General features: G+C 46.1%; 2 protein-coding genes across 7 annotated transcripts in view; one reads left to right on the forward strand and one right to left on the reverse strand.

Annotated features, from left to right (window-relative positions):
- Positions 1-463: 463 nt before the first annotated feature.
- Positions 464-16,109, reverse strand: DEXI (Dexi homolog). Of its 2 annotated transcripts, none has more exons than XM_090024226.1 (2): positions 14,808-16,109; positions 464-1,259 (listed from the first exon to the last, which is right to left on the reverse strand). In XM_090024226.1, the coding sequence occupies exon 1, from the start codon at positions 15,687-15,689 to the stop codon at positions 15,408-15,410; it is 282 nt and encodes a 93-aa protein (XP_089880352.1). In that variant the 5' UTR covers positions 15,690-16,109; the 3' UTR covers positions 464-1,259; positions 14,808-15,407. The 2 variants fall into 2 exon arrangements, with proteins under 2 accessions (XP_089880352.1, XP_089880351.1); XM_090024225.1 differs by having other exon boundaries at positions 15,337-16,107.
- Positions 16,110-18,937: 2,828 nt separating this feature from the next.
- CLEC16A (C-type lectin domain containing 16A) overlaps positions 18,938-21,759 on the forward strand; it is a 188,080-nt gene continuing 185,258 nt past the window's right edge. For 4 of the 5 annotated variants that reach the window (XM_090023177.1, XM_090023180.1, XM_090023179.1 and 1 more), the window contains exon 1: positions 18,939-19,116. In XM_090023177.1, coding sequence (XP_089879303.1) covers positions 19,037-19,116 — 80 coding nt within the window. In that variant the 5' untranslated portion in view covers positions 18,939-19,036. Of the gene's footprint in view, positions 19,117-21,759 lie in introns of all 5 variants that reach the window. The other variant, XM_090023182.1, reaches the window with a different exon arrangement.

The raw sequence follows: 21,759 nt of genomic DNA on the forward strand, positions 1-21,759 counted from the left end.
GCCTTTCTCAGCAGCTGATTTTGCTGGACAGACACACAGTTGTATTTTCAAGAAATGAGATGGTTTAGCTTTTAGTCCTCATTAGAATAAGACAAAGCAAGTATAATAGATGCCTGGGATACTATGCTTGGCTCTCACCAGCATATGCTAATACACATCAGTCCTGGCCTGTGTCATTCCTGCTGTTTCAGTCTGGAGATGATTAATAACCAGTTGTTCATGCAATTGTATTCATATTTGTATGTAATGCATCATTAGCAACATGTAAGGGATGCACACGAGTGCACATGCGCGCCCTGAGAACAGCCCTGCACCTCCTGGAAGCACCAGCCATAAAACTGGAAGTGCCAGTGGAAGTGCACTTCCAATTTTGCTACTGGCTTGGTGATCAGCCATTGGGGACCCCTCCACCCCCCTGTCGGTGATCTGGTCCTCCCCCCACCCCCCCGACTTGGGAGGCACCACTTGGCCATGTAATAATGCATTCTTGCCTTCCATAAAAAGCTGTTTTCAATAGTTTGCTAAGGCATGGATGGAAAAGGAATCTTCTAGAATATGTGCTAAATTCCATTATGTAAATTACTCAAACAAGTTCATTTGCACACTTTTTACCTGAAAGAGATCACTCTTTAATGTATTGCTTATGTGCACATAAGAACCTGAACGTAAACAATCCACAAAATATCCTGTGTAAGATGATTAATCTTCCTGATTTAAATTAGATTTTCTCCTGCTGGCCTACTACAAGGTTCACAATTTGAAAACCTTACAAAACAATCCTTTTCCTTTTCTGTATGACTGATCTAAAAATAACTCATCTTTATGTGATTTCAGGATACATGCCAATGGTAGAACTGACCCTCTGAACTGTTGGCCAGTAAAGTGATGTATTTTACACTTCATGAACGGTAAATAGAGATTTTCCATTTGGGTGACATAGTATTCAAAAGTTTATCAAATCTAAGGAATAGCTTTGTTTCTAGTAATAAGAGAATCCATTTTAATACATGTCCATAAAATCCATCCAGAGTTCCTTAGGGAAGCCTGGTGCCACACGCAAACCATAGCAGTTGGAGTATCCACCCACATCCAGTGGTCACGGAAAAGTCACAGACAAAACATCCTGATGCAAACTCCTCAGGTTGTCCCATGCTGCCTCCTGCATATCCCTCCAGTTTTGAACACTCCAGGCCATAGTTTCTTTTTCCCAACTTGCTCCACAATTCTGGTCCTAGCGCGTTCTCAAGTGTGCAACAAATCTATTCGAAAGAAAACAACATCATTATACACACAAACTAACCTTTTATTCTCCAAAGGCAACACTAAATAAATGATACACAACAGCGAGCAAAAAGCATCCTGAACTAACCATATCTGAGGACATTTATACTTTTCCTTAATGTTGAAACTATCATTAGTGAGTACCAGACAAGTAATGGTCTGAACCAATTCAAGTAAGTCAATGTAACATTTTCTACTGATGTCAGAGATCTGGGCTGGACCTTTAGTGTAATTCTAACACTTATGCATGACCAGAATTCATAGGAAACAAATCCTAGTTCTGCAGTAATTTGAACTGGAATTGTTTCCTGAGAATCAACATAAAAGCATGTGTAACATTTTACTTTAAAAAAAAAAGTTGTTGGCTGGTACCAGCACAATCGCCACTGTACAGTAAACAAGGCCTTACTTACAAGATCTTGGCAAAATGTACTAATTCTTGGCTGTTTCATAGCATTCACTGCTGTTTGAAGCAGCCAGGCTTATCTTTGACAGCATGTGTAACCCTGCTGCATTCATGTGATCTAACTTTCTTCATGCACTAAAATGTTTTATTACTGGGTGTCAGTAATATTTAGATACTGTCATATGTCTTCAATAACCATCTTTCCTTTGCAATCCTAGCCATGAAGACTAAAAGAAAAGAGTGTAAGTACATACTTTAAAGCAAAGTCCTATCAACCTGACATATCAGCAGGTGAGGTACAGCATATGCCTATATGTGGGCCTGACTTTTTCGGGAACTATGAAATTAGTAAGCAGTTAATACTTGCACCAATATTTGTGTCAATACAATCTGAAAATAACAGCATTATTCTTGTTTCTCCGGTAACTTATCCTTATACCTAGTTGCATTTGCTGCGTCGGGATACCATTCTACAGCATGAAAGTGATTTCTTAAGTTACTGAGTCTGAATTTCATGAGCTACTAAGTCTCAGAAAAGCTCTAGCCATTGGAAAACTTAGATTCCTGGTTTTACTCATATCCACAACCACTTGTCTGGCAACTGAAGTACTCTCATGTGTGATTATAATAATTTTAAACAGAAAGTGACGTCTACATACAACTGGAACAGAAGGACTATCTCAAGATGTAAAATGCCGTTAGAGAAATTGAAATCTGACTAGACTCTGAGGACTAATAGCCCTGCTCCTGGGAAAGGTGCTGCAGGATGGCTATGATGGTTGTTTGATATTTAATTAAAGAGACAGAAGTGTCACAGCCTTATGATCGCTCTGGGGGTTGGGTTCAGAATGTGTTCAAAAGAATTTAACGGCCAGTCTTTTTCTTCTCAGGTCCTTGTCATAAACTAGACTTTTTTTCTGGAAGCGTGCACAACTGATGGCTCTTTCTGCTGCTACAGTAAGGTCCTCCTTCATACAGATCTCCTCAAGGAGCTGGCAACCAAGCAGGTGCTTCATAGTCTGTACCTCACCACACTCACATATACTTGTATCATTAGAGTAGCCCCATCTGATAATGTTAGTTTTTGATTTTTCAGTTTTTTTGTGTGCAGGCGATTCAGGCATTGCTATGAAGGCCAGTCTAAATCAGTCCTTCTGGGAAGGTCCTCCTGGGGTTCTGGGTCCATTTCAGAGCATCTGATTGCGTGTAAGCTCTCCTTCCATAACCCCAGTCGCACCCTATCAGCTGTCATGACCAATGGTACTTTAGTCACAAAATTCTTTTGCACTTTAAGACTTTTAGTTACTTCTGTGTGACCATAGAGTGGATGCCTAGGGTCTTCCATCTTCTGTACTCTTTCTTTTTGGCTTGCTACCTTTCTTCTGATATCAGGTGGTGCAATACTGCCAGTAAGTACAGGCTATCCTTTGGTGTTGGCTTTAGACATCCTGTTATTTCACAACAGCTGTCATTTAGAACTGGGTCTGGTTTCTTGGAATGAACTCATCATTCCCATACTGGGCATGCATACTCTGTACTGGAACAACACAAGGCAATAACAGTGGCCGGTGATACATGGGGTTTTAAAAGGAAATGTGTAGGTAGATGTCATTCAACTGCAGTATAGGGTAATGTTGTGCAACGAGTAAATCCAGTCACATCATTAGTCAATTAAACTAATGTAACACAAACGCATTGGAATGTGGGGAGCTTCAAGCTTATCCTTGCTTTCAAAAGGTAAAGAAAGGTGCAAAATAATAAACAGATGAATATTTTTTTTTATCTTATGTTAGTGCTGTCCTCCCATATAAGTTGGCATCAGTACCACATGGAAGGATCAGGGATCAGGAATATCTCAGATATTAGAAACAGGATTTGCCATACTTGATCAGGTCCAATATCTGTCTAGCTTGGGGTTTCCTGTCTGATATATTTCAGAGGAAGGTGTGAGAGAATCCTTTCGCAGCTCCTGTCCTGCTCTTTAATAGTTAGGCTCTCATAAGATGAACACATTTTATGGATGGATAAAGAAAAAAAGGGTAATTGTTTAAATTTTGGAAGACAGTCTCATAGCTTACCTATCTGGGTTTTTTATGCATCTCAGAGGTGGCACATGCCTATTTTGTTCATCTGCTAGATTCATCAATTGGTATGAATTCATTTTCCAAGTAACAGAATTTGTTTTTATGTCAATAGGAGTACTACAGAGAAAGAGCAGATTATCAAGGTGAGCTATTTGATCATATAGATCATAATTTTGGACTTGTATTGTATTTATCTGACACTGCATATACTTGCTAGTTGTGTTGGTAGGGGTACGAATATGTAAATAACCATTACTTCAAGAATTATTATCCTTATGTCCAGCTTTCTCAATGGTACTGAGAGCATTGTTGTAGAGCTTGGCAGTATCTAAAACACCCTACCTTCTTATCAGGTGTTTATCCTGATGAGAGAGTTACATGAGCTCTGTTGACTCACTGATGCAGAGCCGTCCCTAGGGGTGTGCAGGGCCCAGTGGAGTGGGGGGCAGGGGAGAAGAAATGACGGGGGGGCGAGTGGCCAGAGCTGGCACTACTTGGCGGTGGCACAACCAGCAGCGCTCGGCAGTGGCAGTGTGTGGCATCTGCAACAGGGCCTGTACGGCACTGTCCGCAGAGCCCCCCAAAGTGCGGGGCCTGGGGTAGTCACCCCGATTCACACCCCCCTCAGGGATGGCCCTGGATGCAGGTGATTTCTACCATCTGGATATAAAGATATAAGATTTGGGTACAGCATACCTGAAAGAAAAGAGCACTGAGAGAGGTTAAGAATAAGGTGAAGATATGGGCTGATATTTACTCGTATAACTGTTTCATTGTTAATAAAATGAAACCTTGTGAATGTCTCTTCTTTGGTTTATATACACTATAGTGTGTGGACTATGTCTCTGTAACAGACTGGGCAAAGTTCTCACCCATGCATTTGTCATTATTGTTTGTACTGTAATATTAGGTCAGCAGCCCTTTTTGAGCACTAACTGTTAAAAAATCATTCCCACCCTTTAGCTTCTATTCTAATATTGGGGCTATAACCAACCCTGGTTCCTTTAGTAGTTTGGCTTTCATTGTGCGGACAAGTGGCCTCGATGTGCTACTTTTCATCACTGCTTGTGAAGAGGAATGAAAAGACCTTTGTGACTGGGTGCTCAAGTCCTAACTCTGCCTTCTACAAATCAGAATACAGATCTACTTTCTCTAAGGTGCCTAACAACAGTTAACTCTAACACATAAGTCTCCTTAAGTCTCCTCTTAATATAAGACCACACACATACACACACAAATATATTAGACGAAGTGGGGCTCATCTTTACAAAGGGGTGTTTCTATGGACCAACCATTGCACTCAGGAGATTCAGAAGAGTAGTCTGTCTTATATTAAGCTTGTTCTTACCAGTTTTTCCCTTTATTAAAAAATTTATTTTGATCTGTTGTCATGGGTAAATGATTTTAAATGGATGTCATTCATGTGATCATTATCACTGTTTGTATAATCATAAGGAATTAACTGTGCACATTGTCCACGCTTTGACATGGCTTCTAATTTCAGTATATTTCTTACAAAGTTACTGCTGGACCTAAAGAACTGGACCTTCCAATAAGCAGCTATAGAGACTAATAATTCACCAGAACAAGCTGCTGGGTTTTGGTTACAAAGATCTATAAGCCATGCACCATTCTGCCTCATTTAATTTACCTTTGTTAAGAGAATGTGGCTTAAGAATACTAAGGGATGATTCATAAGCTAAACCCTATATCCACCTCTTCTAAAGGCCTTTTGCAACTGAACTGGTGAGATGCTGCTGGGCAGGGCTCTCTGCTCCACAGCAGGGCTAGCCCCTCCCCTCCTCTCCGTGGCTTCCCCCTGCTCTACCTACCCTCCCCCCACTTCACTGCTTGTTGGACAAGCAGGGATCTCCCTTCCCTCCCTCCTATCTCCCACAGCACAGACCCCAGTCCCAGGGACCCAAGGCATATGGTATGCTGGCTAATTCCAAGAGGTGTCTGTGTGTGTCTCCAATGTCACTGGGAAAGGCAGACAGACCAGTGACCACTTAGGGCTTTTGGAGTTAATCAGCAAGTCAGCTGGTAAGGTGTTTAAGAAGAATTTGAACTAATGGAGAGAGGCTGTTGTTTTGCTGATGAGGTGATAAACACTGTTATCAGCCTCCTGCTGGCTTGCTTGCCTGTCAGTTTGCTGCAGACAGTATAAGGAAACAGGGAGGAAGGTTGAAAAGCTACATATGGTCAACAGATGCATGCATTGCGTGCCCCCCTTGCCTCAAAGTACTAGCAGGGGGCTGGGGGCTGGTAACACTTTCGCCCCTTGAGCAGCAAGCAGGGAAAAGCCTGGGATGGTGCAGACAGACCTCCCTAATCGGAGGTCCTGCCAGGTCCTGGCCAAGTCCCCCTTCAGCTCAGCACTGTGGAATGACAGGAGGGCTGCTCTAGCGCACCCCTGACTTCTAGCTTGAGCCACTGCAAGCATGTGCCTGAATTTCCTGTCCAGAGAAAATGTCTGTCCAGTTACAAACCAGTTCAGCCTAGCTAGGTTGGACTAACCTGCAAATATTGGATCAATTGAATGGCTTTTTGAATGTGTGACCCTAGCCTTAGGGGAAAGTCTTCTTATAAAGCCCTATTGCAAATGCTTACAACTTTACTACTTGCCTTAACTAGTAACAAAGAACAAAAGAAGTAACAATTTTAATAAGGAGTTTAGGTAGTATTCGGAGTGACGTTGTAGCCAGGATGCTCCAGGAAATATGTGGGGCAAGAATTTTTGTGGGCAAGATCTCTTACTAGACAAACTGCTTGGTTGGGATAGACTTAGATAAGCTACTGAATTCAGTATTCAGTTGCTGAAATTCAAAAGCAGCCCCATGGGGTAGAGAAGGAGGGCAACATTTAAAGCCCAGGGGCTGATCTGGGGGTAGGATGGGGTGGGGATTGGTGGCTGTGGAGAAGTGCTGGATTTTCCATGACCCTCAGCTGTTAGGGGGAGGGGTTTGTGTGACTGTCTGACTGGGGCCTATGCAGTTAGGCTTTCAGAGTATAGCATAAGGCAGACTAAAAAATGTTTGAAATATTGCTATAGGCTACTAGAACAAGCTAGTAATTTATAGTGGCAGATACTAAATGGTGTGTGAATGATATAGTTGACCAGCACACTAAATTCTTGCCTCCCCACTCAACTGTTTAAAAAAAACCCTATCCTATTAACTTAATTTGAACCTAAATCTACATGATTTAAACAAAGGAAGCCAAATCTTTTCAAGATGCTATAAATGCAGTCATTTATACAGGAATGTCAGCAAGGGTTGAATTATATGGCTGCTAAAGTAGAACCCCAGCATTTAAAGCAATAATAATGCCAATAAAATAATCCATACTAATTTTGTTTCTTAAACTGCTGCTTCTCACAGGTCAGAATAGCACAGAGGGCATAAGATAACTTTCTTTTTCTTTTGACACTGTGCTAATTCATGATATAATCTTGAGAGAGAGAGTGTTTAAGCTTTGGGCACATCTTGCCTACTCTGTTCACCACCACTCTACTGATCACATTTTGTCTTGACTATGAAGAAGGCCAGGATGCCAAGGATAAGCTTTAATTAGGTAGTAACTTCATTATCTCCTTTAGGAATACTACCCAATAATGAATCACACACTGAAGATCATTATTTTTTATCATTCCAGGAAGGCCAGGCTGAGTAGCTATGCCTGCCCTTTCTGGATTAGATTCCTTTCCATTTATTCTCCTTCTTAAGCTTTTAATATACTTCTTGGATCATATTGTTATTACATGTAATCCATTAATCCAATGCTTCTGGGCTTCCACTGGTTGTTACCAGGGGTCAGGAAGAATTTTATTCCTTCTTGAATGAGTAACTAGGCTTGCGGGTGTGGGCATGTGCAGCCTTCCTCTGAAATATCCAAGATTAAGTGGGAGGCACTGGTTGTAATATACTACTGGTTCTGTTTGTCTTGAGACAATATATTTGCGCCAAGGGTATCAACTCATTGAACACCTGAGAGAGTGACTACAGAGCACAATTCTTGAATGACAGCTCCTTCCTTACGTATCACACATGCAGTTTGTATGTAGTAGTACTGAGAAACATCTCTGGTATCTTGCTGGTGTCTTGCTTACATGTTCAGAACTAAAGCAAGTCAGATGTGGGGTCAGGAAAGAATTTTTTCCCAGGTCAGACAGTCTTAGATTGTGGAGGTCTTTGCCTTCCTCTGTAGCACTAAGCACAGTCCACTCCTAGGTTCATCTGGACATGTTTTCCCTAACAAATCCCCTGTAATTGCAGTGAACCATTTCCCCTGGACAAATCCCCTGAAGTTTAGGCAGCACCCTTGGTTTCTCTGGCTTTCTTCCTATAGCACATTGGGCTTAGTGGGTTTTTTTCTACTGAAGATCCTAAGGTTGGTGTTGGCAGGTTTCTGGTATATTGGAGGGGTGTGAAGGGGGAGGCAGACTGGATTTCTCTTTAGAGACTTTGGGAGTTACAGGCAGCTGTATAACTGACAGTAATTGCATGGGGCTGGACTCCTTGACCCAGCTGGGCCCTACCAGTCCTATTTTATGGGCGAAGGTGGGGGAGGAATTAGGGGCCGGGGGCTGTGTTTCCAGGTCTCTTCCATCTTACTCTGGATCCAAGGTGATGAGCACACAGGATTGCCTCCCAGCTGTACCAGACATTGGGGGCCATTGCTTCCTTAGAAGATACCTTCCCTTAAATATACTTCCAGCTCTGGTATATCTGGGAACTGGACCCCTCAATGGAACAAGCATCTGAACTACAAGCCTGCTAAGCAGTGACAATGTGACCCTGACATACGCAACCAGTTGTGGGGAAAGAAAGGAGGGGTGGGGGAGAGGGGAAAGAAGGCCTGTGATAAGAGGAAAAATCCTTCCTAGGCCTAAAAGAAAAAGTGAGGTGGAATAATTCTGCATTTTAGTCATAAACCCCCTAGGCAACTGGTAGAGGGAGCATGGCGGTCACGTGCCCCCCTGACAGGGCTGTCCCCCACCACGAATGCTGCTGCTGGCTTTTGTGGGTGCTCCCCAGCACCATCCCTGCTGCCGCCAGCGGCTTCTGCAGGTGCTTGCAAGCCCTGGCCCCGCCACCACTGCCAATGCCGGCTTCTGTGGGTGCCCCCCCCACTTGGGAGGCACCAGTCACTTATGGTAAACCCTGGTCCACTGGTGGTGGTAGGAATGAACACTGCACATTCCCTGTACAAATAGGTAAGTTGTACCCCCACCCACACAGCTTCCAATCATTTCTGGCCTCCAGGCAGCCAACCTTGGTAACCCAAAAGAGGGTAGCCCTAAAGCAGCCATGACTGCTTTTCCTTCTCTTGATGAGATAAACCCCTCCACTTTTAGGCTGTGAGGAGTGTGTTTCCTGACAGTTTGGAAGTTTAATTTTAATGGCGTCAGGTTTTTAGGCCTCTTGACCCGCACTAGATGGTGGGTTTTTAATGATATATTTAACATAATGCTTGATCTTTTAGCAGGATCTTGGGTGGCTAACTTGTGAAAAAGTGAAAAAACAATGCAGGCCCCAGTTTACAGATAAGTACCTAGTTCATGACTGTGTGCAACAGAACTCAAGATTTCAATCACTTCCTACAAACTAGTGACATTATGAAAAAGTCTTTAACTGATATTTGTATGTACTGAATGAGAAATCTTTTCTGTTGCAAATGTAATGTTGTCTTGGTACTAATGTTTGTAGCACTAACCTTCATAATTCTAAATTATTCCTTTCACTCTGATTTGGGATTAAAATGCTGGCATGCAGCAAAAATGCTGACTCACAAGCTATTTAATTTAGAACTCTGCTCATAAAAGAAATTTGCAATAATTCACTACAATTAAATCAACTTATTTATGACAGTGCTCTGTATAAAAGGAATTAAGTAAATACATTTTTCTATTCAAGGGTTTTACTGATTGCAGTATCTCATATTTAGTCAATACCTAATTTTCAGGCAGGTCCAAGGAAAAAAGCAAGCCTACAATCTTCTTCCAGCACTGCACAGAGCCTAAACACACAATCTAAAATAGCAAGCCCAATTCTGTTCAATTTGCACAGGCAGATTTCTTAATTAAACAGGTATGGAAGCATTTTCAAGCTGTTTGGTGCTATAGCTCTGAAACCTTCCCACAAGTAGAATTTCCATGTAATTCAAAGCTAGTAAAATCCTCTTAAGACCCTAGTTCTGCAGCCCATAACAGTATGCAACTCCCACTGAAGAGAATGAGTTTCAAGAGTTGCTGCAGATCATGTCACAAATTTGGAAGCCTTAATAACCCACTTGAGTATATATCTCAAAATACATATAAAGTAGCAAATAAAGAGATAAATATAAACACCTTTTTTATTTTGTATGCTTGTATTATCTGACCAGGGGTTCAAATGGCACATTCTACTAAGTACCTTTTAACCACACAGTACAGATTTGATGCATCTCCATTAAATGAAAATTATACTATGTATTTATTTGTTTTATATACTGTCCTTCCTGAAGAGGCTCAGGGCAACTTACAGTACAAGATAAAAATAGCATGTAAAAGCAAATGGAATGAATATGAAATATAATCTCCTTAGATAGTACCCCAGCCTAGCCTGGCTTGCTAAATGTCTGTCCATTTAAGAAGGTCTTACAGAATTTCCAGATGTCCAGGCTTGGGCTCTGGTGGGCCTCAAGGGGGGAGAAGTTCCAAAGTTGAGGAGTGACTGCCAAGAACTGCCCCCCAGATGTTTTTTGCCAAGTGAACTTGGCGCACCAAAGTTACTTGCAGGAAGTTGCTCTTGGCCAATCTTAGGGAATGCGATGGGTCTGTAGATATATCTAGCGCCTTAGGTCAAAGAAAGATATACCCGAAAGGTATAACTATGATCTAACATTCTGCTTGATCTGTTTCATAGGAAACATCTTTATAAAGTATCCTGATAAAGTGATGTATACAAAAGATTTTCTCCTGTCTAGACCAGTTGGGGGCCAACCTTTATGGTAGGCATGCCACAAATTAGCCTGGTGCCCTCTCCAAGTATCACTCCAATACCTCTTCCCTACCCAATCTGCTGCTCAGCTTTCTGCTTCCTTCCCTATGCTTCCTGTCTCATCTTGCTATTCTTTCTGCTCCTTGCCCTATCTGCCACAGTGCTGCCATCCCCTCCCCAATCTGCCATCACACACAGAGGCTTTCCCTGCCACTTGTGGCATCCGTGTTGCAGGTTGCCCCTTTCCCCACCCCCATCTAGATCATTGCTAAGAAAACCAGAATTTACATACAGCATCACTTTAAAAGAATACTAGTCACCAATTAATTTCTATCTAGAGCAAAGTGATGATGGAAACAAAGGCTAAGTTTTATATATAAAATACATTTTGTTTCACCACTACTTAACTTATTATAGCCCTTCAAGTGGCTCAATCAACTCAAAGAACTGACTAGCTTTAGTGGGGATCCTACCCCTGAGCCCTGGCATGGGGATTCATTTGGGACTGAGATTCATCTGAAGTAATTAGAGACATTCTTGAAGGTAATTTGTAAGACAGAAGACCTCAGTCAGAGAAAAACCTGAATCCAGAATATATGTTGATCAAAATGTGCTTGTTCTGTCTCCCACTGAAAATTATTGCAAAATTCCCATGCCATTCAACAAAGCCAGAATTAATCCCAAGAATTTATTGTTCTACCAGCAACTCTGACCCAACTCAAACCTCAAGTAGTTTTCAAGTCACTTAGGACACACTCTCCAGCGAGTATTGTGATGCTCAGCACTAACACTTTCAGTTTTCAGATGCCTGACTCCATAAATTGAATATACATTTTTAAGTGTCTAAGCTTAAAATTTGCATGAGAAGAGCTAGAGCCTGTTCCAAGTGGTTAAATAATATTTAGTAAAGTTTGGCACCCTAAACCCTGATCATTTAATGTGGATACATGAAAAAAGAGGTGAAGTGGAACAATTAGCATTTTTTCTCTGGTTAAGTATTTTCAAGTGGGAGAGTACTTGGACATTCAAGTCAAAGGTCTACATGAGTCCAACAGCCCATTGGGTTAGTATATTTAAGATGCAATAGTTTCTGTAGTGAGCAGCACACAAGAGGGTAATGTAGCTAGCATCACATCCAACCATCTTTCATGACAGCCTCAATGAGCCAGATACCCAGTTACAACCAAGTTAACGGAAGGCAGCCTTTGTAAGAGCGCAGGGTAAGGCTTGAACTTGCATCCCTAGAGCAATGGCAAGATAGCATAATCCCTCTGTAACCACACCTAACTATCTCGTGTTAGGGCTACCAAATTCAAGGTATGTGAAAATCTCCCATTAGCTCCCATTCAGTTATGTACTTTTATTGCCTGCAGAACTGGGGCCCTTAAAGCAACAGCTTGAAAACCAAGGGTAGGAGATCAAGCCCAACAAAAATGTAGTTGTTTATGGTAATATTTGGTCAGGAGCTTGACAGTACTGTGGCTGCAAGAAGAAACCATCTGGAATATTCATTTCTACTTGTGGCAGGGTTTGGGATGCATAGCACTTTGAAAACACTTCCAGCATTATTTAAATGGAGAAACCTGTCAAGAAAATTGAACAAAATTGAGCTTGCTCTTGTCACCTGCTGTTTTAGACCGAATGTTTCAGTTCTGCATTATGCTTAAAATATTTTAATCTCAGTGAGTTATTCATGAATGTCTCCCCTGAGATGCTGGAGATCCAGATTGAAACCGCTTTCTGCTAAGGAGAACAGCAACTCCGGCTATTCAATATCCAGGGTGAGTGTACTTAACTATTAGGGAGGGTGGGAGAAGCATCATCGCCAAAGCATCTTTTAGCCAGTTAACCAAATTCTGTTTCACTGTCTGTGAATAACTTCTATGGATTTCAGTTGTGTATATATAAATCTTAGGATGTGTCTGCAAGTGCAGATAGTGTGCATGAATAAACTCTGGAGCCTATTGCTCCAGATCGGTGCTCCTAGGTGCGCAATATGTTGAGCCAAGCTGGAGCAGCTCTAGCTGGCAGGGGACCCAGGGGTCAGCCTGCCAGCCTGGGGCTGCTCTCTCCAACTCAGTGTGCCACAGAGGGGCTGGCTGAGGCTTGAGTGTGCTTCATTGTGAAGCTAGCTGGCAGGCAGCCTCCGCACTGAAGCGCCCTCAAGCCCCAGCCAGTGGGGACAGCGTCTACACATGCACTGCTGAGTAAAAAACTCTACAGCAGGACAGTACTTGTACTTACAAGTACGGCTGTGCAAAGCTTCGGTCCCTGATTCACTTCGGCATAGGTTTGGCCCGATTCAGTGGCTGAATCTCTGAATCCAAATCGAATCAGAGGACCCTTTAATCTCTCTGAATCGGATTGGAACAGTCTAAATTGATTTGGAGACATTCAGAAAAATTTGGACATAGACACAGCTTTAAATGTTTTTTGCCACCGACTCCTAGGTAGGAGGTGGCTTGTGAACACTGCGATGCTGGGGCACACAGAGTGCAGGGGGGCTCCCCAGTGTGCTTGAAAGCAAACCCAGAAGAGGACCAGAAGCACTTCTGGTCCACCTCTGGGTCTGCTGGGGAACATGCTGGGGGGCCCCCCTACAGCCCCCAGCAAGACAACTGGTGCCTTCTGGGTCTGGGGGACTGATTGCCTTCTGGGTTCCCTTGTGGCTGATTGCCAAGCCAGAGGGGTGCAGGGGAGGGCCCAGCGTGCTCCCCAGCAGACCTGGAAGTGGACCAGAAGTACTGCCAGTCCACTTCTGGGTTCGCTGCTGAGCACATGGAGGGCCTCCCCGAATTCCTGTGGAGTGCTCCATGCACCCCAGCATCTCAGTGTTCATGAGCCGCACTGGTACCTCGAGGTATGTAGAAAAAACTTTTAAAGCTGTGTCTGTGTCCGAATCGCTGATTCTCCAAATCAGCATCGACTCTTCAGATTTGGATTCAGCTGACTCAAATCAGGGACAGTGATCTGAATCAATGAATAGAATCACTGTCCCTGATTTGGTCTGAATCTGAATCCCAATCAAATAGGGCTCGCTTCGCACTCCCCTGCTACAGAGTTAATCTACTACAGCCTAATAGGGGTGCACACGTAGACACACGATATTTAGTGCAGCTAATTAGTCAACTGCGCAGTAAACATCTTGTGTAGATGTGCCCTAAGATAAGTTTACTTTGTATACAAAGGAGTTGCCCACTTGCTGCTTAAGTGTGAGCAGCTATCCATTGAAACAGAGCAGTTACTTCAAATTTATATGGGTTCTAGAAGAATAACGGAAACAATTTCTACAATTCAGTCACAAGAGGGAAACATAAAAAGTCATTATAGAGTTACCCCAAAGGCGACTGACCAGAATACAACTACACTTGGTTTAGAACCGATTTACTAGGCCATCCACTGACCCACCAATCCTGCACTTGAATTTTCTTTAGAGGTCTGGTAGCTACCAGACCCTCAGTGTCTCTAGTGTGATAAAGGAAAATTATAGGTGGTTCACCATTCAGTGCTCAGCCCTAAGAGGGGACCTGCACTGCAGCAAAAAGTCTGATTACCACTTTGAGAAAGGACAAAACTGCGAGGAAGTTTTTTAATCTGTAAATTTTTGGCAAAAGCCGGCTGCTGTGAGACAGCTGGGATCCCATTCCTTCATAGCTGCTATGTTTAAATGTAATTGTGTAGCTGTTTGGAGAAAAATAGCAGCATTTCCCTTTCAACTCTGTAAATGCAACATACAAAGATATTTCTGGAAAGAGGTGCTAGCATTTATTTTGCATCTGTCCGTTCAGTATTCTTTAGCTAAAAACTCTCCGAGTCCATTTTATAACATGCTTGTAATCAAGCTGTCAGTATTTTTATTAATATACTTGGCTGCCCAAGCATGACCAAGCATGCATCTGTGTATGAAAATAGTATTTCTCTTGACTAATCAGGTTTCCATTTTTTAGAGTTAAAGGCTCAGAATCCGGCTTAGAGTATTTTCCAGTTGTTTAGTGTAACATCAGATCGTAAGCCCGACAATTTGCAGCCCACCCAAGCCCCCTGCTGCTGGCTAACCTGGTTGCAATAGTGGAGGAGAACAGTAAATCTGGTAGGTTTCAATGTTCCCTATTTTTAAAAAAGGTTCCCACTCCAAGCAGGCATAGGGGGTTCTTGGCCTTTGGACAGAGCAATGCAGCAGGTTGGGACCAGAGTCCAGGCAGTTTGAGGATTTGGTTCACGCAGCTGCTCAGCACCTGCCAGCTGTCAGACAAGAGCCCGGGCGCCGCGGGGCGGCTCTGCGCAACTGGGTGCGGGGGACGGGGCTGAGCCGGGAAGCGGCGCGTGACTGCGGCGCGGTGCGCACCGACGGGCCGGCCCGTGCGAGGCGCTGGGCCCCGCGGCGCAGGGCGGAGCAGGCAGCGCCGCGGCCCGCGTTTGGGGCCGGGCTGGAAGCACCTGAGAGCAGCCGTCCCGGGCCCGCGGGGCGCAGGGCGATGCGGGATCCCGCCCCCGCACGCGTCCGCCGGGCCCGCAGCGCGGCAAGCAGGGGCGGGACGAGCGGCCGCGGCTTCCAGCTGGGGCCGAGCTGCCCGAGGGGACTTACAGTGCCGGCGGGGCCGCCTCTGGCCGGCCCCCGCCCCAGCCCCGGCGAGCAGCGGCCGGGGCCGGGGCCGCTCACTCCAGGTAGCCATCGAAGACGTCCAGCTCGCTGTCCGTGTCATAGAGCACGGAGCCGGGGTCCGACAGCACGCCCAGCTCCACCAGCGCCTGGTCCATGTCCTCGGGCAGGAAGACGATGCCTACGTTGAGGACGATGTACTCCATGAGAAACGCATAGTACAGGATCAGCACGTTGACAAAGAACAAGCCCACGTAAAACATATAGGGCAGCACCCGCAGCGCATGGAAGGCCCGAGACTCCAGCGAATCCAGATGTGCGGAGACAGCGGCGGGCATGCAGCTGTGCAGCGGCGGGGGGGCCGGCGGCAGATGTGCGCGGGCGCAGGCGGGAGCAGCGCTCTCGGCGGAGACAAAGGTCAAAAATGGGAGCCCCGGAGCAGGCGCGAGCGACCCCGGCCCGAGCGGGAGCGCAGGAGGGAGCGGGGCGGCCCGGGAGATCCGCTGCTCCCCGCCCCGCGGCCGGAGCTGGCTTCAGAGGCGCTGCCGCAGCGCTGCCGCGCGGCGAAGGCTCCTCAGGGGCATCTCCCGCCCGGCTGCCGCAGTCCCGCCGCTGCGCCGGCCGGCCAGCGCGGGGCAGGGGCGGGCGCGGGCCCGGAGTCCGCCCGCCTGCAGGCGCCTCGGCACCAGCCCCCTGCCCGCAGCCTCGGCCGCTCGCCCCCTCGGCTCCTCTGCGCCTGCCTCCAGCCCGCCGGCCCGCCCCTGCGCCCCGCTCATTGGCTGGCGCGGGGCGCTGATGGACGGGGGGAGGTTTCCGCTACCTTTTTTTTTTTACAGGCATCGATCTCCCATTTCACCTGATCGTCCCGCCCGCCCGGGTTGGTCTTCGCCTCCCTTGCCCGGTCTCTTCCCCGCCAGTCCTGCCGCAGCGTCGGTTTCTGTCCGTTTGCTTCCCTGCTTGCTCCAGGGAACAGGCACGTCAGAGCCTGTTGCCTTGCCAGGGACTTCAGACATAGCGGTGCTGCGTGCCTTCGCTTTCAGGCAGCCCCAGCCTCTCCTCTGGCGTCGTCTCAGCCCGCAGGCGACGCTGGCACTGTCCTGAGACCCTGAGATTGGACAGGTTAAAGCCTGTTAGGAATTTTACGGCCTATTTTTAGTTTATGGAGGGACGTTACAATTCATGTGACCCGATCTTTCAAAGGACGTGAGGCTGCCTGAGCTGTTGGCTAACCTGATGTCCAGGCCCTTAACAATGACATAATATGCTGTCTCCTTGACCCTGGGGTGGTTGTAACAAGTCTGAGGAAGAATTGGTCTGCCATTTGAACTGTACAGAAACTGGAGAGACAGCTGTGGGCAAGTTGAGTGTCATTATTTGAGTTGCAAGGATTTCTTAGGGTGATATCTTTTATTGGATGAAGATGTAGTTGGGATACAGGTGAATCTTTCTCTGAATATATCAGGAAAGGCCAACTTTTGTAAAAGGTATTAAAGTATGTCATTACTGGAAGTGGTCAACAAGTCATTTGTAATACCAGATCTGACACACAGCATCTGCGTATATCAGGATGAATGAAGCCCTTAACATTACATTGTAACATTTTTTATAGTACTGACCAGGGCTTATATCAAGACCTAAGTAAAAACGTAAATTTAAATGTATTTAGTGTGGTTGGCTGCCAAACCCTAAGAAACAAGTTTTCTATTAAATCCTAAATGGGGATTTTTAATTCACTTGAAACCCACTTTATTTTGACTCCTCATATAGCTAAGTTGAAACAATAGAAGACAGGCCTGTGCTGAATGAAAGTGTCAACACGGGGGTTTGGGGAGGAGATTGCTCCATTGCAGCAGGAGTGAGAGCGCTTGCAGTAAGGTCTGAAGGTTGTTTCTGGCCTTCCCGACAAAATGACGGATGAAATTTGATGTTGGTAAGTGCAAAGTGAAGCAGGGGAGGAAAAACACCCCAAGATGTATGTGCATGATGATGGGGTTTTGTTGTTTTTTTTTTCAAACCCATTCACAGTAGTTGAATTTTGAATCTGGATGAGCCCTGGGCGGGGGAATGCCACTTGCTGAGTTACCCGTGTATGCCATCCACCCAGCCCATTGCCCATGTCACAGGTTCTCCTTGTAGTGCGCCCCCCCGCACTGTTTCACGTGTGAGATATGAAAGGTGATCCAAAATGGCAACAGGCCAAATTCTTAAATCCCATCTAGGTGCAGGAGAAAGCTGCATACATGAAAGAATAAATTAAACACCCTGGTTTTGTGACAGAACAAAATATTTTTTTTTCATTTGTTCCAGTTGAATGGGCCAGGAATAATCCAGTTATATTTAAACTCTAGTTACATGTATCTAAGGCAATAGAGTAAATGAGATTGAAAATGTTTCTTGTGCCACAAGACCTAGCTAGGTGATGGGTGTTCTTCATATGCCAGTCGGGTGCAGTGGTTCCCCTGCTTTACCTCTGTCAGGTCTGTGTTGTGTCGACAGTACGTTGGATCTTATGTAGAGTTTAGACTAAGGATTGCATAGGATGGTGTGGATAGGGATGGGGGTGAGGCAAGGGGTTGGACTAGATCAGCATTTCTCAACCTGTGGGTCATGACCTAAAAGTGGCTCACAAGAATATATGAAAAGGTTGCAAACGAACTTTAAAAATGGATTCTCCTTTAAAGGACAAAAATGTGGGGAAACCACAGGATGTCCCTTGCAGGCTGCCAGCCTGCCAAGGGCTGCTTGGGGCCCCCATGCTTCACGCACACCATCCCCTGCCCCACGCACACTGGGCTGTTTTTTAAACTATTTATTGGGTGGGACTGGCCATCCGTGTTTACAAATGGGCTCTGGTACAAATAAGGTTGAGAGCCACTGGACTGGACGTCTGGAGGCCCCTTCTTGCCCAAGGGCTCTGCTTTCCACGCTCCCTCCTACATGATGAGACATTAAAGGCTTCCAGACAGAGGCAGGTCGTGGTCAATCCAGGGATCCTGGTTTTCTCTGATTTAAAAAAATCCCCAATTTTTAGTTTTAAAAAAAGTACACCCAAATTTACATTTTTCCATTATTAAAATGAAACACCTCTCTCTATATAGATATCAACATATAAATATGGATATAGATCTAACTATATCCATATCTATATGGATGTTTCATTTTAATAATAGGAAAATGTGAACTTGGGCTTACTTTTTTATAGTATGTATATAAGTGGTGTTTCATTTTCATCACAGAAAAATATGTGTATTTGGGGTTACCTTTTTTTTTCACTGAAAATTGGGGATTTTTTTAAATCAGAGAAAACCAGGATCCCCAGTGGTCACTCGGCCCCGCGCTCCAGTCCCGCTGCAAGTCCGAGGCCGAGGCGCGGGTCCGTCTCTCTGGCCTGGGCTCGGGCTGACGAGTCGGCCGCCGGCCTAGCAATGCCCGCGCGGGGCAGGCAGAGCAGCCCGACGGGAGACGTCGCCTCCCTCCGAGGCGAGGCCCCGCCCTTCGCGCGGTGCACACTGGGAATTGTTGTCCTCCCCCGGCGGCCGCGACGGGGAACGGGGCGGGGAGGACTGCATTTCCCGGCGTGCTGCGCGCACAGGCGTTGTGGCTGCCGCTCTGCCGGGTGCTGGGCCGGCAGTTCCGCGCTGGAGGGAGCCCGCGCTCGGCCCCCCGGGCAGCCGCTGCCGCCGGCATGTTCGGCCGCTCGCGCAGCTGGGTGGGCGGCGGGCACGGCAAGGCCGCGCGCAGCATCCACTCCCTGGATCACCTCAAGTCAGTGTGGGCCGGGGCTGGGGCCGGGGCCGGGGCCGGGGGCGGTGCGGGCCGGGTCCCCCCTGCCGCGGGCGGGTGGGGACGCCTCCCCGGAGCCGCCCGCCGCAGCCCTCGGGGGACGTGAGCGCACAGACGCGGCGGGGGCGCCGCGCGTCACGGGGTGCGGTGCGGTGCGGTGCGGGCCGGGCTGGGGGCGGCCCCTGCTAGTTCTCCCGGGGGGGCTGTGCCGGCCCTGTAGTTGAGGGGGAGCTTGGTGCTCAGCTGGAACTGCCCCCCACTCCTCACCTGGGCCGAAGCAAAGGGCTTCACGGGGTGAAGTCTGTGCCCTCGTCCTGGCTGTTGAGGGAGCAGCTAACTGCACCTGTGCCCCATTGCTTGGGGCCTGAGCACGGGCTGGTGTTTGTACCCGAAAGCTTGCAAAGAATTTTTTCCAACTGTTTTAGTTACTCTAATAAAGAACACGGGATTTAGACCAAGACCCATGTCTGCTTGGGGAGCCTTTAATTCTCTCCTTTCTTTGGTTGCTGGGAGTAAATTCAGCCTCTGCCTTCACAGCTCTTTCCCCCCCTCCCCAACAGGAACAGTGAAAGGGATTGACACTTAATTTTGCTACTGTCCGACTTGGAAGCTTACACTTGTGTGTCCCAAATGGTTCCATTGCAGTTTATGTTCATTCAAAACCTGATTGTTTTCTTGCAGCTGTGCAGGCGACTTTTTAATGTGAAACCTTAAACATTGCTGAGATTGAGGGGTTTTATTTCCGTATTTGTTAGGGGAGTTTCCTACTTGCTAGGAGTGGATAGGTAAATGACTTTCTCAAGGGTAACAAATGTTACTTATTTTAATACGGAAATCATATTTTTTCCTGGTCAGCATGTCTCTATTCCAGTCCTTTCACTAAAGCACACGTGCCACTTTTAGCAAGTGCTATGCTGGAAAGTGGAGTTTCCATTTCTTTTACTCTGCTTTCTTCTCATACATACTTTTTTACAATGGATAAACACGGATTTTTGGGGAAAGCAGGGTTTCTCACCAGGTGATGCATGTCATCAGGACAGTTGTGCACTGGATAGAAGAAAGACCATTTCATTGGTTTTCTTCAATAACTTCCAAGGAGAATCTGAAATGACACGGCCCCTTGGACCTCTACAAGTCCAATGGGGAGAGGATAGTCGGGCAGAATGTTTGCTATGTGATTTTACTTGTATTTACTACTATGAATAGAGGTCCTAAAAATACCAAGATAAGCAGTGCATCTAAAAACATTTTCCCCTTTAGTTGAGTAGCAGACTCCTGAAATACTTCTAGGAAATGTATGTGATATGTAACCTGTTGCTAACATCATCCTATGTACCAGAGGTACAGAGAAGGGCAACAAGGATGATCAAGGGTGTGGAGAAGCTTTTACATTACAAGGAGACACTAAACAGGCTACTACTTTTTATCTTAGACAAAAGATGACATATAATTTAGGGTGGGTTGTTGAGAAAATTAACAGGGATTTTCTATCTCTCCCAGTACTCAAACTAGGAGACACACAATGACACTGAGGCAAACTTTAAATTTAGTTTTGAAACCTCTCTGCTTATCAGTCAATTGATGAGCTATTAAACATGTTCTAAAATTAGTTTAACTAGGACAGAAAACACTAGTAACAGGTATGGTGTAAATAATTTTGCTTTCACACTGACCAGACTGACTATTTTTATTATTTTTGGGCATCGCTCTATAAACTGAGAGCAAGGCCATGGCTCTTCATGTTGATCGCTTACTATGTTAGGGCCTGATCCCAGGGCAGATCCAGGGGCAGTTCAGTGGCATGGCTGCATTCCCTTCCTGACTGGCTGCTGGAGCCTCTGTGGACTTTTTTTTAAGTCCCTGAAGCAGAAGAGAGCCCCCCTTCCTCTCTGTGCTCAGACCATGTCCTGTCCCCTCCCCTCCACCCCCCTCTGTTCCCCAGCCTGTTTTTGCTGGTTTCCCCACTGTCTTTGGGGTGGGAGAAGCATCCAAGCCACTGCTGCTCACTGTGGCCTGGCTGAACTGGGGGTTGGTTCAGCTGGGATAAGTGACAGTGGGAGCTGTGAGCAGGTGGGAGGGGAGAGGTCCTCCTCCATGCACCTGCTCTGTTGCGATTGGGAATGGTGTGAAACGCTCCTCACCCAGCCATCCTCACTGCTGTTGTAGCTATGGCTGAGCCCAGCCCCAAAGCAGCCTGGCTGAAAAAGGCAGCAGTGGTTTGAAGCTTCCTGCCCACCTGGGACAGCAGCAGGTGAGGTAGAGGGTGGGATGTGCCTTTGAATGTGGAGGGGGTGAGGGGCGTGGATTCTTACCTGATTCAGGGACTTTTTAAAAAAGTCCTGAGAGACTCCTATGGCACGGTCTGTCCTGCCCACATTGGTGGGTTGTTGGGGAGGAGGCTAGGAGCAAGAATGCAGCCACTACTGCAGTGTGGGTGTTTGCTCCTACACCTCCCTCTGCTGAATCCTGGATCCATCCCTGCCTGAACCCAATAATTTTGACTCATGAGTAGTCTTTGTTCTTCTGGTAAATCTTGCTATGGTCAACAGGATTTTTCATTAATCTTGTAAGGATATACAAGATTGGATCTTTCATGACATTAGGGAATCTTAACAATTAATAGCC

This window comes from Crocodylus siamensis, chromosome 12 (genome assembly GCF_052110815.1).
Source record: "Crocodylus siamensis isolate JL-2025a chromosome 12, ASM5211081v1, whole genome shotgun sequence".
In the NCBI taxonomy this organism is placed as follows: domain Eukaryota; kingdom Metazoa; phylum Chordata; order Crocodylia; family Crocodylidae; genus Crocodylus; species Crocodylus siamensis.

Bases quoted from the DNA above. Each gene is read 5' to 3' on its own strand.
- DEXI (XM_090024226.1), bottom strand. From the start codon at position 15,689: ATGCCCGCCGCTGTCTCCGCACATCTGGATTCGCTGGAGTCTCGGGCC.